The sequence below is a fragment of the Salmo salar genome, chromosome ssa01 (genome assembly GCF_905237065.1).
Source record: "Salmo salar chromosome ssa01, Ssal_v3.1, whole genome shotgun sequence".
Taxonomy (NCBI): Eukaryota; Metazoa; Chordata; class Actinopteri; order Salmoniformes; family Salmonidae; genus Salmo; species Salmo salar.
Genome location: NC_059442.1, coordinates 79,331,660 through 79,347,865, shown reverse-complemented (window position 1 = coordinate 79,347,865; position 16,206 = coordinate 79,331,660). Strand labels below are relative to the sequence as shown.

The following is a 16,206-nucleotide window of genomic DNA, read 5'->3' as shown; positions in this document are numbered from 1 at the left end:
CCCTGTGCTCTTCACAGATGAAAGCAGGTTCACACTGAGCACATGTGACAGACTTGACAGACGTGACAGAGTCTGGAGACGCCTGCTGCCTGCAACATCCTCCAGCGTGACCGGTTTGGCGGTGGGTCAGTCATGGTGTGGGGTGGCATTTCTTTGGTGGGGCCGCACAGCCCTCCATGTGCTCGCCAGAGGTAGCCTGACTGCCATTAGGTACCGAGATGAGATCCTCAGACCCCTTGTGAGACCATATGCTGGTGCGGTTGGCCCTGGGTTCCTCCTAATGCAAGACAATGCTAGACCTCATGTGGCTGGAGTGTGTCAGCAGTTCCTGCAAGAGGAAGGCATTGATGCTATGGACTGGCCCGCCCGTTCCCCAGACCTGAATCCAATTGAGCACATCTGGGACATCGTGTGTTGCTCCATCCACCAACGCCACGTTGCACCACAGACTGTCCAGGAGTTGGCGGATGCTTTAGTCCAGGTCTGGGAGGAGATCCCTCAGGAGACCATCCGCCACCTCATCAGGAGCATGCCCAGGCGTTGTAGGGAGGTCATACAGGCACGTGGAGGCCACACACACTACTGAGCCTAATTTTGACTTGTTTTAAGGACATTACATCAAAGTTGGATCAGCCTGTAGTGGGGTTTTCCACTTTAATTTTGAGTGTGACTCCAAATCCAGACCTCCATGGGTTGATAAATTGGATTTCCATTGATTATTTTTGTGTGATTTTGTTGTCAGCACATTCAACTATGTAAAGAAAAAAGTATTTAATAAGATTATTTCTTTCATTCAGATCTATGATGTGTTGTTTAAGTGTTCCCTTTATTTTTTTGAGCAGTGTAGTATGCAGCATCATCTAGATATGCTTGTGTAACAGTGTAGGCTATTAGCGCGCACCACCGCTAACTAACTAGCCATTTCACATCGGTTACACTTGCACCAAAAGTTCAACATTCACATTCTGCTACCATTTCTGTCAAGCCATCTATGCAGTTTGATGCAAAAAAAATCGATAAATCCAACATATGCACCACAGAACATACTGCCTCTGCAACACAATGCTGCAAGGCAAACTCAGCATTCCATTGGAAATGAATGTACTTCCTTCTAGTATACCAAAATGCAATGATGCTGTCGGTGTGACCATGTGTAATGTACTGGTGAACCCTGTCGGTGTGAACAAGGCGTTTGAGGTACGTTTGCTCCCGTTTGGTGGGTGTGGCTTCAAGCAATGAATTACGGATTTAAAGGGAAGTAGCGATGCTGACAGCGTCCCACAACCCTTCCGGTGTTTCAAATGGTCGTTCTCTACTGCAGCGTAGTACGGGTTACGTTTAGGGTACAGAAGCCCCAAGGACCCCAGATGGCATGACTCATTATTAAACATGGCTAGAATTTAAATAGCCAGTGCTATGCGGGATCATTGGGATGTCCCTACCTTATTCATTTAAACATTAATTTAAAATGTCAACTTCAGTGGAGTAGAGACGTCCCAATGATCCCGGATAGCACGGACCAATCGCAATTGCGTCCTCGCTCCTCCTCAAACCCCATTAGATGAGAAAGCCAGAAGTCCCGCCCCTCCGACCTACTCCTCCAATGGGTTTTGAGGAGGCGAGGAGAACGCGATTGAGATTCCCCCATTGAGTCCATGAGGAGGCGTGTGTGTGACTTTGGTAGAGGCAGTTTTTGAACTAAAACTTCACTGTTGACTGAAGAGAATTTACATGCTAAGCATGTAGTAATGATTTACCACTGCTGTTTTAACCGTGGTTTTGTACGAAACCATTCGTTTGGTTCATGTGCCGGTTGAGCAGTGTTTAGCCGCAAAGTAAGTTAGCTTAGCTAGCTAGGTAAAGTTAGCTGGCTATCAGAGATTCGAGGTCGTTTGCTGGTTGTTACATTGAGCTGTTGCGATATGCATAACGTTGACATGTGGTGTTACTATGTGGCCGTTGTATAAGCTATATTTGCAACTTCTCATCCTAGCTTACTTTCAACAGGAAACAGTCAACCGAGAAGTGAACGTGCAGATACCTTATAATTATAGCTAGTTGAACAAGCTATAAGTGTGCAGTAGTACAGAATGCTGCTCTCCCTGGTTGTGCACACGTACTCGTTGCGATACTGGTTTCCTGCGGTGGTAATGCTAGGCACAGCTCCGGCTTATGTGCTGTCATGGGGTGCATGTCGTGTGCTTACCGCTGTCCTACCATCAAGACTATACCGCAGGATGGACGACCACCTCTATAACATCTACCAGAGCCTCGTCCTATTTTTCTTCGAAAACTATACCGGGGTGGAGGTGAGTAGGCCTGCATTTCATTTTAAGGACTCACATTGAACTGTTAGGTCCTAAATGGAATTGCATGCAACCTGTATTGCCCCCTGGCTTGCTATACGATAGCTGATTGCACGTGGGGAATCCTCATTGCAGTCAACCTATCCTGAAAATGATCGGTCAAGCCATACGAGCTGTTGAATTTTAGTGCGCGCATGCACTGTACATTATGGTATCGCGCGGAATATGCTTGAAAGGGGAGAATCTCCGATCTATGAACCTCTTCTGAACATATTTAGTGTTGCCAGTGAATTGTATGATGGCGTGATGTTTACACCCAGTAACTTGATTCAAAAAGTGAGGTGAATTTGTATTGACTTTATTCACCCTTTTTTTTGTTTCGCTTCGGAAACGCGCTAGATCGGTTAGACCATCTTTAGTGATTGAGATTGCTTTTAACTATGATTGCAATTGGATGTCATGACATAAGTTAGGTCAGGAATAGTCTTGCTGCAAAGAAACATCTAACAACTTTATAAAGGCACGGTTCTGATTTAAAATCATATTCGGATTAGTATAGCCATGATTGGAAATTCTAATCATATCCTATTGTCAAATATGATCATGTATAATATTTGAATGGTTATTTTTTTTATTGAAGAGCTAATTCAAATAGATTGCCAATACAAGTATTTACTGGGTTAGTTTCATCTCATATTCCAAAAATATGTATCCTGTATTTGAGACTGAGTGTTAGTTTAACATACTCTTTCAAATACGGTATGTACCATTTTGAAAATACACATCGCATTTGTAATAATGGCATTTATCCCATATTGGAGACTCGATAAAAGGACCTTTTCAAATATTTTGTCAGCTAACTCAGTGTATTTATGTTGTACAACTACTCAATCACATTTTATTTAAATCCCTTTATGCATCAGCAGATGTCACAAAGTGCTTATACGGCTAGATACCCATCCTTAAACCCCAAAGAGCAAGTAATGCCGATGTAGAAGCAGTGGCTAGGAAAAACTCCCCTAGGAAGACAGAGTGAAACCAGGCTCCGAGGAGTGGCCAGTCCTCTTCTGACTGGGCGGAGTGGAGATTATAAGAGTACATGGCCATTAGGGCCAGATCGTTCTTCAAGATTTTCTAACATTCATAGATGACTAGCAGGGTCAAATAATAATACCAGTGGTTAAAGAGGGTGCAACAAATCAGCACCTCAGGAGTAATTGTCAGTTGGCTTTTCATAGCTGAGCATTCAGAGGTAGAGAGAGGTAGAAATGGCAGGTCGGGGACAAAGTAGCACAACCAGTGAACAGGTCAGGGTTCCAACTACTCCACTATCTGTTATGCATTAGAAGCATTTTTACTTTACCATTTTGGAAATGCACCCCTCCAAACATACTTACATCAATCACATAAGCGATAATGGCATTCATCCCTATTAAAGACTCAATTAAAAGACTGTTTCAAATACATGAATCAATTGAGTTTACTTAGTGTTACAACTACTCCACTATCTATCTTATGTACTAAAAGCATTTATACTGTACCATTTTGAAAATGCACCTCCAAACTACTTACACTACATGACCAAAGGTATGTGGACACCTGCTTGTCGATCATCTCATTAAGAAATCATGGACTTTCATATGGAGTTGGTCCCCCCTTTGCTGTTAAAACAGCCTCCACTCTTCTGGGAAGGCTTTCCACTAGATGTTGGAACATTGCTGCAGGGACTTGCTTCCATTCAGCCATGAGCATTAGTGAGGTCGGGCACTGATGTTGGGAGATTAGGCCTGGCTCACATTTGGCTTTCTAATTCATCCCCAGGGTTTAAGGGGTTGAGGTCAGGGCTCAGTACAGGCCAGTCAAGTTCTTCCACACCGATCTCTACAAACCATTTCTGTATGGACCTCGCTTTGTGCATGGGGCATTGTCATGCTGAAACAGGAAAGGGCCTTCCCCAAACTGTTGCCACAAAGTTTGAAGCCCAGAATTGTCTAGAATGTCATTGTATGCTATAGCGTAAGATTTCCCTTCACTGGAACTAAGGGGCCTAGCTCGACCCAAACTTTACAGTTGGCACTATGCATTGGGGCAGGTAGCCTTCTCCTGGCATCCGCCAAACCCAGATTCGTCCATCGGACTGCCGGATGGTGAAGCGTGATTCAAAACTCCAGACAACGCGTTTCCACTGCTCCAGAGTCCAATAGTGTCGAGGCACAGATCTGGGGAAGGGTACCCTAAAATGTCTGCAGCATTGAAGGTCCCCAAGAATACAGGGGCCTCCATCACTCTTACATGGAAGAAGTTTGGAACCACCAAGACTCTTCCTAGAGCTGTCCGCCCAGTCAAACTGAGCAATCGGGGGAGGTGACCAAGAACCCGATGGCCACTGACAGGGCTCCAGAATTCCTCTGTGGAGGTGGTTGTCCTTCTGGAAATTCTCCCATCTTTGCAGCACTCCACCAATCAGACCTTTATTGTAGAGTGGCCAGATGGAAGCCACTCCTCAGTAAAAGGCAGATGACGGCCCACTTGGAGTTTGCCAAAAGGTACCTAAATGACTCAGACCATAAGAAACAAAATTCTCTGGTCTGATGAAAGCACGATTTGGCCTGAATGCCGGTAAAGCATGATGATGGCGGCATGCTGTGGGGATGTTTTTCAGCTGCAGGCACTGGGAGACTAGTCAGGATCAAGGGAAAGATGAACGGCGCAAATTACAGAGATCCTTGATTAAAAACCTGCTCAGGACCTCAGACTGGGGGGGAAGGTTCACCTTCCAGCAGGACAACGACCCTAAGCACACAGCCAAGACAACGCAGGAGTGGCTTCGAGACAAGTTTCTGAATGTCCTTGAGTGGCCCAGCCAGAGCCTGGACATGAACCCGATGGAACATTTCTGGAGAGACCTGAGAATAGATGTGCAGCAACGCTCCCCATCTAACCTGACAGAGCTTGAGAGGATCAAAAGAGAAGAATGGGAGAAATTCCCCAAATACAGGTGTGCCAAGCTTGTAGAGTCTACCCAAGAAGACTCGAGGCTGTAGTCACTGCCAAAGTTACTTCAACAAAGTTTGAGTTAAGGGTCTTGTAAATGAAATATTTCTGTTTTCCATTTTTTATAAATGTGCTTTGTTGTTATGGGGTATAGTGTGTAGATCGATGAGGAAAAACAATTGAATCAATTTTATAATAAAGTTGTAACATAACAAAATGTGGAGAAAGTCGAGGGTTCTGAATAATTTCCGAATGCACTATAGGTCTGCTGATTTAGTCAGTGACAATGGAGTAGTCAATTACTGCTTTCTGTGTAGCAAAGCCATATTGAACAACTGCTTCATTCTTCAGTCATACCTGTTTTGTAGAGAAAATGCCTCAACGTCAAATGGAATATCTACTCTGTGCTCCCAAGCTTGTATGCTAGCTCTGTTAGCATCCTCATACTCTTCAGACTTTGTGGCTGTGTTATTTAGTGGGAACCCGTTAGCATGGCAGGCTCTGGTGCCTTCTTGCCGTGGGCTCCAAACAATTGCTCTAATTGTGTAGCAACTTGTCTGTTCTCTTTTTTTTTTTTTGGTCACCATGTTCTCTGTGGAGTTGGCTATGGGAGTTTTGTCACTTTTCCCTCCTTGGCTTAGTGCTAGCATGCTAGCTGACTGACATCTGGAATCTATGTAATTTAGATTTTCTTGCTATTAGATTTCCCTCAGCCTGGTGAAGTGCCCGCCTCCCCCTTGCTTTTGTAGCTAACTCAACCTGCATTCTTTGAAAGGTTTTATCAACGGATGAGCCCTAGCCAACAATCTGTAAGTCTCTGCTCTCTTTGCTTTTGATCTGTGGTTATGTTTTAGTTGTGGTGGTCTAGCTGGTCTCCAGTAGTTGGGCTCTGGCTTGCTGACCATAACTGTGGTGATTGGCTAGGATGGCGAGGCTAATAGCTATTTGGTTAAATGGCTAACGTTAGCTGGCTGGCTAGGATTACTGCATATAGCTAACATTCTTTGATAACTGGTTAGATGATGTTGAGGTGAATCCAGGCCCTGCAGTGCCTAGCTCCACTCCTACTCCCCAGGTGCTCTCTTTTGATGACTTTTGTAACCGTAATAGCCTTGGTTTCATGCATGTTAACATTAGAAGCCTCCTCCATACGTTTGTTTTATTCACTGCTTTAGCACACTCTGCCAACCCGGATGTCCTAGCCCTGTCTGAATCCTGGCTTAGGAAGTCCACCAAAAACTCTGAAATCTTCATCCCAAACTACAACGTTTTCAGACAAGATAGAACGACCAAAGGGGGCGGTGTTGCAATCTACTGCAGCGATAGCCTGCAGAGTTCTGTCCTACTATCCAGGTCTGTACCTAAACAATTTCAAATTCTACTTTTAAAAATCCACCTCTCTAAAAACAAGTCTCTTACCGTTGCCGCCTGCTATAGACCACCCTCGGCCCCCAGCTGTGCTCTGGACACCATATGTGAACTGATTGCCCCCATCTATCTTCAGAGCTCGTGCTACTAGGTGACCTAAACTGGGACATGCTTAACATCCCAGCCATCCTACAATCCAAGCTTGACGCCCTCAATCTCACACAAATTATTAACGAACCCACCAGGTACCACCCCAAAGCCGTAAACACTGGCACCCTCATGGATATCATCCTAACAAACTTGCCCTCTAAATACACCTCTGCTGTTTTCAACCAAGATCTCAGCGATCACTGCCTCATTGCCTGCATCCGTAATGGGTCAGCGGCCAAACGACCTCCACTCATCACTGTCAAACGCTCCCTGTAACATTTCAGTGAGCAAGCCTTTCTAATCGACCTGGCCCTGGTATCCTGGAAGGATATTGACCTCATCCCATCAGTAGAGGATGCCTGGTTATTTTTTTAAATGCCTTCCTCACCATCTTAAATAAGCATGCCCCATTCAAGAAATGTAGAACCAGGAACAGATATAGCCCTTGGTTCTCCCCAGACCTGACTGCCCTTAACCAACATAAAAACATCCTGTGGCGTTCTGCATTAGCATCGAACAGCCCCCGTGATATGCAACTTTTCAGGGAAGTTAGAAACCAATATACACAGGCAGTTAGAAAAGCCAAGGCTAGCTTTTTCAAGCAGAAATTTGCTTCCTGTAACACAAATTCAAAAAAGTTCTGGGACATTGTAAAGTCCATGGAGAATAAGAACACCTCCTCCCAACTGCCCACTGCACTGAGGATAGGAAACTCTGTCACCACCGATAAACCCACTATACTTGAGAATTTCAATAAGCATTTTTCTACGGCTGGCCATGCTTTCCACCTGGCTACCCCTACTGCAGTCAACAGCACTGCACCCCCCACAGCTATTCGCCCAAGCCGTCCCCATTTCTCCTTCTCCCAAATCCATTCAGCTGATGTTCTGAAAGAGCTGCAAAATCTGGACCCCTACAAATCAGCCGGGCTAGACAATCTGGACCCTTTCTTTCTAAAATTATCTTCCAAAATTATTGCAACCCCTATTACTAGCCTGTTCAACCTCTCTTTCGTGTTGTCTGAGATGCCCATAGATTGGAAAGCAGCTGCTGTCATCCCCCTCTTCAAAGTAGGGGACACTCTTGACCCAAATTGCTACAGTTCTATATCCATCCTACCCTGCCTTTCTAAGGTCTTCGAAAGCCAAGTCAACAAACAGATTACCGACCATTTCGAATCCCACCGCACCTTCTCCACTATGCAATCTGGTTTCAGAGCTGGTCATGGGTGCACCTCAGCCACGCTCAAGGTCCTAAATGATATCGTAACCGCCATCGATAAGAAACAATACTGTGCTGCCGTATTCATTGACCTGGCCAAAGCTTTCGACTCTGTCAATCACCACATCCTCATCGGCAGGCTCAATAGCCTTGGTTTCTCTAATGATTGCATCGCCTGGTTCACCAACTACTCTGATGGAGTTCAGTGTGTCAAATCGGAGGGCCTGTTGTCCGGACCTCTGGCAGTCTCTATGGGGGTGCCACAGGGTTCAATTCTTGGGCCAACTCTTTTCTCTGTATACATCAATGATGTCGCTCTTGCTGCTGGTGAGTCTCTGGTCCACCTCTACGCAGACTACACCATTCTGTATACTTCTGGCCCTTCTTTAGACATTGTGTTAACAACCCTCCAGATGAGCTTCAATGCCATACAACTCTCTTTCCGTAGCCTCCAACTGCTCCTAAATACAAGTATAAGTAAGTGCATGCTCTTCATCCGATCGCTGCCTGCACCTGCCCGCCTTTCCAGCATCACTACTCTGGACGGTTCTGACTTAGAATATGTGGACAACTACAAATACCTAGGTGTCTGGTTAGACTGTAAGCTCTCCTTCCAGACTCACATCAAACATCTCCAATCCAAAGTTAAATCAAGAATTGGCTTCCTATTTCGCAACGAAGCATCCTTCACTCATGCTGCCAAACATACCCTCGTAAAACTGACCATCCTACCGATCCTCGACTTCGGCGATGTCATTTACAAAATAGCCTCCAATACCCTACTCAACAAACTGGATGCAGTCTATCACAGTGCCATCCGTTCTGTCACCAAAGCCCCATATACTACCCACCACTGCGACCTGTACGCTCTCGTTGGCTGGCCTTCGCTTCATAATCGTCGCCAAACCCACTGGCTCCAGGTCATCTACAAGACCCTGCTAGGTAAAGTCCCCCCCTTATCTCCGCTCACTGGTCACCATAGCAGCACCCACCTGTTGCACGCGCTCCAGCAGGTATATCTCTCTGGTCACCCCCAAAGCCAATTCCTCCTTTTGCCGTCTCTCCTTCCAAGTTCTCTGCTGCCAATGACTGGAACGAACTACAAAAATCTCTGAAATTGGAAACACTTATCTCCCTCACTAGCTTGAACCTCTTACATCTAGACGTTCCGCTAGCGGAACACCTGCTCCAATATCCAATGATGGGCGTGGCGCGAAATAGAAACTCCTCGAAAATCCGAAAACTTCCATTTTTCAAACATATGACTATTTTACACCATTTTAAAGCCAAGACTCTCCTTTATCTAACCACACTGTCCGATTTCAAAAAGGCTTTACAACGAAAGCATAACATTAGATTATGTCAGCAGAGTACCCAGCCAGAAATAATCAGACACCCATTTTTCAAACTAGCATATAATGTCACAAAAACAAAACCACAGCTAAATGCAGCACTAACCTTTGATGATCTTCATCAGATGACAATCCTAGGACATTGTTATACAATACATGCATGTTTTGTTCAATGAAGTTCATACTTATATCAAAAACCAGCTTTTTACATTAGCATGTGACTAGCATTCCCACCGAACACTTCCGGTGAATTTACTAAATTACTCACGATAAACGTTCACAAAAAAACGTAATTATTTTAAGAATTCTAGATACAGAACTCCTTTCTGCACTCGCTATGTCCAATTTTAAAATAGCTTTTCGGTGAAAGCACATTTAGCCCGGCCATCACAGGCTAGCTATTTTGACACCCACCAAGTGTGTCACTCACCAAACTAAGATTTACTATTAGAAAAGTTGATTACCTTTGCTGTTCTTCGTCAGAATGCACTCCCAGGACTTCTACTTCAATAACAAATGTTGGTTTGGTTCAAAATAATCCATAGTTATATCCAAATAGCGGCGTTTTGTTCGTGCGTTCAAGACACTATCCGAAGGGTAAAGAAGGGTGACGTGCCCGACGCGTTTCGTGACAAAAAAAATCTAAATATTCCATTACCGTACTTCGAAGCATGTCAAACGCTGTTTAAAATCTATTTTTGTGTCATTTTTATCGTAAAAAAGCGATAATATTCCGACCGGGAGTCGTTGTTTTCGTTCAAAGAGAGAGAAAGTAAACATTGTGTCTGCTCGTGCATGCGCCTCCAGTCTCATTGTCCTCAGATCGACCACTATCCAAATGCGCTAATGTTTTTCAGCCATGGCCTGCAAAGCCACCATTCATCGTTCTCGTGCCTTCTGAGAGCCTATGGGAGCGTTAGAAAATGTCACGTTATGCCAGAGATCCCCTGTTTTGGTTAGAGATGATCAAGAAGGCCAAGAAATAGTCAGAGAGCGCTTCCTGTTTGGAATCTTCTCAGGTTTTGGCCTGCCAAATGAGTTCTGTTATACTCACAGACACCATTCAAACAGTTTTAGAAACTTTAGGGTGTTTTCTAATTATATGCATATTCTAGTTACTGGGCAGGAGTAGTAACCAGATTAAATCGGGTACGTTTTTTTATCCGGCCGTGCAAATACTGCCCCCTATCCCCAACAGGTTAATATAATACATCAATAAAATCAATTTAGCCTCAAATAAATAATGAAACATGTTCAATTTGGTTTTAATAATGCAAAACAAAGTGTTGGAGAAGAAAGTGCAATATGTGCCATGTAAGAAAGCTAATGTTTAAGTGCCTTGCTCAGAACATGGGAACATAGGAAAGCTAGTGGTTCCTTTTAACATGAGTCTTCAATATTCCCAGGTAAGAAGTTTTAGGTTGTAGTTATTATTATAGGAATTATAGGACTATTTCTCTCTATACGATTTGTATTTCATATACCTTTGACTTTTGGATGTTCTTATAGGCACTTCAGTATTGCCAGTGTAACAGTTTAGCTTCCGTCCCTCTCCTCGCTCCTACCTGGGCTCAAACTAGGAACACATCGACAACAGCCACCCTTGAAGCAGCGTTATCCATGCAGAGGAAGGGAAAAACTACTCCAAGTCTCAGAGCGAGTGACGTTTGAAACGCTATTAGCGTGCACCCGGCTAACTAGCTAGCCATTTCACATCGGTTACACCAGCCTAATCTTGGGAGTTGATAGGCTTGAAGGGGTGGGTATAATTTGTGGAACGTTCCAACAGGAATCGGTTCCAAAAAACGTAAAGTAAAAGGTTGCCAACCAACAACGCATACAAACCTAGCTAACTAGCTGCCGAATAGGCATCAACTCAACACGTAGCTTATTCTTAATGTTTGTCCATAGGCAAACAGACATGTGAGGACAGACATTTTTCGGAATAAACGTGATGAGTGAAAAATGCTATGAAATAGACCACTCCCTACCCGGTATCTTATTCTGCTGCTATACAACTTTGTATGCGTTGTTTTTTGGAAACCTTGTTATTTACGAAGTTTTTGGAATAGATTCCTGTTGGAACGTTTCACAAATTATACCCACCCAGGTTGAAGTCATAAACAGCGCAATGCTTGAAGCACAGCGAAGGGCTGTTTGAATGAATGCTTTTACGAGCCTGCTGCTGCCTACCATCGCTCAGTCAGACTGCTCTATCAAATCATATACTTAATTAAAATATAATAAACACACAGAAATACGAGCCTTGGGTCATTTAATATGGTCGAATCCGGAAACTTTCATCTCAAACTTTTTTTTCTTCTTTCAGTGACATACGGAACCGTTCTGTATTTTATCTAACGGGTGACTAAGTCTAAATATTCCTGTTAGGCATTGATGTTTATGGTTAGGTACATTGGTGCAATGACAGTACTTTTTTCGCAAATGCGCTTGTTAAATCAACACCCGTTTGTCGAAGTAGGCTGTGATTCAATTAAAATTAACAGGCACCGCATCGATCATATGCAATGCAGGACACATTAGATAAACTAGTAATATCATCAACCATGTGTAGTTAGTGATTATGTTAAGATTTATAGTTTTTTTATAAGTCTAATGCTAGCTAGCAACTTACCTTTGCTTCTTGCTGGCCCCGTGTTACAGGTAGTCAGCCTGTTAATCCTTGTGGAGTGTAATGTAAGGCAGGTGGTTAGAGCGTTGGACTGGTAACCAAAGGTTGCAAAAACGAATCCCCCCTGAACAAGGCAGTTAACCCCCGTTTCTAGGCCGTCATTGTAAATAAGAATGTGTTCTTAATCTGACTTGCCTAGTTAAATAAAGGTGTAAAAAAAAAAAAAAAAATCAGCAAATCGGTGGCCAAAATACCGATTACCGATTGTTATGAAAACTTGAAATCGGCCCCAATTAATCGGCCATTCCGATTTAATCAGTCGACCTCTTATTGACTGTATGTTTGTTTTACTCCATGTGTAACTCTGTGTTGTTGTATGTTGTCTAACTGCTTTGCTTTATCTTGGCCAGGTCGCAATTGTAAATTAGAACTTGTTCTCAACTTGCCTACCTGGTTAAATAAAGGTGAAATGAAATGAAATGAAAAGATAGTGTTATGTATTTCCCAAACTTTGGTTTACTTTAATGTAGCTGTAAGCCAGGTGTTGATTGCACTGCACAAGTCAGGCAATTGCTAACGTAAAGTTGATTTGTAACAATAAATTCATAAAGTATTTGCTTGTTGGCTGAAAATGAAGTTATTCATTTGATGTTATTTCAGTTGGAGTTTACATTACAGAGAATATTATATCACCTCAAACATTTCCTGACATGGTTTCGGGAATTCTGATTGGTTTAAGTAATAACCTGAAAAATAGAAAAGTGAGGTGTGACTTTGCGTTGGGACTTTTGATGTGTATACTAATGCAAATCCATATGTTACATGTAGTTACGTTTATGTTAACTACCCTTTTAATAGTTTTATTCTGTGTTAGAGGTCATACCAAGGATCAATTTGAAGACCCCTTGAAGTATAAACATTTTATTTGGCCTTACTGCTATTAGCCCATACAAACTCATTGAATAACATATTCACTACATGGAACAACAGATAGTCCTTTCTCAAAATTAAGGCAGTTTGTTCTGTGTCTGACCTATATCTGAGATATAAGATCGGGACACATTTTTGGAACTAAACAGTCTCCATATATACTTCCATTCATTTTTCAACTGTTACTGGGTGTCCTTCAGACAAGTCTTGTGAGGCCTGTAGGCGTCCTAGAGCAAAACAACCGTGTTCGTGAGAGTCTCACCTTTGCACAGAGCGGTCATATTAGTGTATAGCCCAAACGGTTTGGACACTATCGTTTTTGTCTTCTCGAAAACTGATTATTTTTTAACAATCTAACTGAAACCAAACCGGTTGTCATTAATGTTGGGTTACTTCACCATTTACATCATTTAGCAGACGCTCTTATCTAGAGCGACTTACAAATTGGTGCATTCACCTTATGATATCCAGTGGAACAACCACTTTACAATAGTACATCTATATCTTTTTTGGGGGGGGGTAGAAGGATTACTATATCCTATCCCAGGTATTCCTTAACCTCTTGAGCATCTGATCCCGTTAGCGGGATCAAAATCCAGCGAAAAATCATATCGCCAATTAGCATTAAAAAATTATCATAATTTTTATAGATACACCTCTCCTGAATCGACCCACGTCGTCCGATTTCAAAAAGGTTTTACAGGAAAAGCAAATCATTAGATTATATTAGATGAGTCCATCGTAAAAAGCAGCTTCATAGCCATTTTCCGACCAACCACTTCCATCACATATTATCAATAAACAGCTAAATGTAGCACTAACCTTTTACAAACTTCATCAGATGGCACCCCTAGGACATCATGTTATACAATGCATGCATTCTTTTGTTCAATAAAGGTCATATTTATATATAAAAACAGCATTTTACATCTCTGTCTGACGTTGACTACCTAATTTCCCCTCAAAAGCGTCCCGGTAAACAATGCTACGTTTCAATAAATTGCTATACTATAACGATTTTTTAAATGTATATTGTCAATCTAACATTTATAGATGAATATCTCTTGAGAACACCCGTCATACCAGATTTTAAATTAACTTTACTGGGTAATCACACTGCGATAAAAGGAGATGCGATACTCAGAAAATCAGCTAATATACAGTGCTCGGCGCCATCTTGGACGCAACAGTATGAACCATCTCATCTTCAATAATATTGTCAATAATCGCCTACCTTTAGTTGTCTTCATCAGAAAGCATCCCAGGTCCACAACAGATGTATTTTCGGTCAAAAAGTCCATACTTCACGTTCCATTAGCCTGATGTTGGTAGCGCGTCCTATGGCTCTCTCCAAACGCAGCTCTGCACTTCATACTGAAAGCAATCCTCGCGCATGTAGGTTCGTTCAAACATGTCAAACGTTGTATAAAATAAATGTTCAGGGCCTCTAACACCAAGAGAGCCAATAAGATTCGAGGGGGATGATTTCATTGCCTTTAAAACCGTTTCCAAAGGTGGGGGCAGACATGGCCGCCGGCGTCATAATGGTGATGGCCCATCCCCTGTGACCAATTTCAAACTCCTGTCATTCACTGAGTTTTGACTCTATAAGGCTCAAACCACTGTGAAAGGACTGGCGACATCTAGTGGAAGCAATAGGAAGTGCCAAAATATTCCTAAACCCCTGTGTTTTTCAATGGGATAGGTTTAAAGTCAATACAACACATCAGGTATCCACTTCCTGTCAGAAAATGTCTCAGGGTTTTGCCTGCCAAATGAGTTCTGTTATACTCACAGACACCATTCAAACAGTTTTAGAAACTTTAGAGTGTTTTCTATCCATATATAATAAGTATATGCATGCCCTATCTTCTGAGTTTGATTAGTAGGCCGTTGAAAATGGGAACGATTTTTTTTCAAAATGCGCTGTGGCGCCCCCTATCCTAGGGTATCCTCAAGAGGTTTTAACCTCTTGGGGCTATGTGGGACGCTAGCGTGCCACCCGTGGTGCACCCTATCAACAGCAGGTGCATTTCAAGAGCGGCAAATTTGAAACCAAATAAATGTCAAAATTCAAATTTTTCAAACATACAACTATCTTACACCCTTTGAAAGATAAACATCTCCTTAATCTAACCACGTTGTCCGATTTCAAAAAGGTTTTACGGCGAAAGCATAAAGTTAGATTATGTTAGGAGAGTACATTGACAATAGCTGTGTGTAATGTTTTGTCAATTCAAAGACAGGCGTCACCAAAACCATAAAACCAGCTAAAATGATGCACTAACCTTTGACAATCTCCATCAGATGACACTCCTAGGACATTATGTTAGACAATGCATGCATTTTTAGTTCTATCAAGTTCATATTTATATCCAAAAACAGCGTTTTACTATGGCGTTGATGTTCAGGAAATCGTTTCCCTTCAATAACCGCAGTCAAGTCAGCACCACAAATTAAATAATTAAAATTAGAAAACATTGGTAAAATATTATATTGTCATTTAAAGAATTATAGATTTACATCTCTTGAACGCAATCGACTTGCCAGATTTAAAAATAACCTTACTGGGAAATCACACTTTGCAATAATCTGAGCACTGCGCCCAGAAAAATACGCTTTGCGATACAGACAAACGGCCATGTTGGAGAGATCTAAAATCGAAAATACTATGTAAATAATCCATTACCTTTGATTCTCTTCATCAGATGTCACTTCCAGGAATCCCAGGTCCATAATGAATGTAGTTTTGTTCAAAAAAGCTCTGTGTTGTTAGCACATGATCTAAGCCCGCCGGACTTCACTTCATGAACGAGGGGAAAAAATATATTTACGTTCGTTCAAACATGTCAAATGTTGTATAGCATAAATCATTAGTGCCTTTTTTAACCAGAACATGAATAATATTCAAGGTGGACGAATGCATTCTCTTTTAAAACGTATTGGAACGAGGGTACCCAACATGACCTCGCGCCCAGAGTCTAATCGGCCATCACAGTTCCAAGGCTCTTGTTCGGTCAGATCTCATAGTAGAAGATTCAAAACACTTTGTAAAGGCTGGTGACATCTAGTGGAAGCAATATGAAGTGCCAAAACATTAATCAGCCCCTGTGTGTTTCAATGGCATAGGCTTAAAGGTAATTCAACACATCAGGTATCCACTTCCTGTCAGAAAATGTCTCAGGGTTTTGCCTGCCAAATGAGTTCTGTTATACTCACAGACACCATTCAAACACTTTTAGAAACTTTAGGG

General features: G+C 42.5%; 1 protein-coding gene across 3 annotated transcripts in view; it reads left to right on the top strand.

The window, feature by feature from the left end:
• Window positions 1–1,614: 1,614 nt before the first annotated feature.
• Window positions 1,615–16,206, top strand: part of LOC106612554 (1-acyl-sn-glycerol-3-phosphate acyltransferase epsilon) — a 51,175-nt gene continuing 36,583 nt past the window's right edge. The window contains exons 1-2 of one of the 3 annotated variants that reach the window (XM_014213810.2): window positions 1,615–1,835; window positions 2,008–2,309. In XM_014213810.2, coding sequence (XP_014069285.1) covers window positions 2,091–2,309 — 219 coding nt within the window. In that variant the 5' untranslated portion in view covers window positions 1,615–1,835; window positions 2,008–2,090. Of the gene's footprint in view, window positions 2,310–16,206 lie in introns of all 3 variants that reach the window. The other 2 variants (XM_014213805.2, XM_045723202.1) reach the window with 2 other exon arrangements.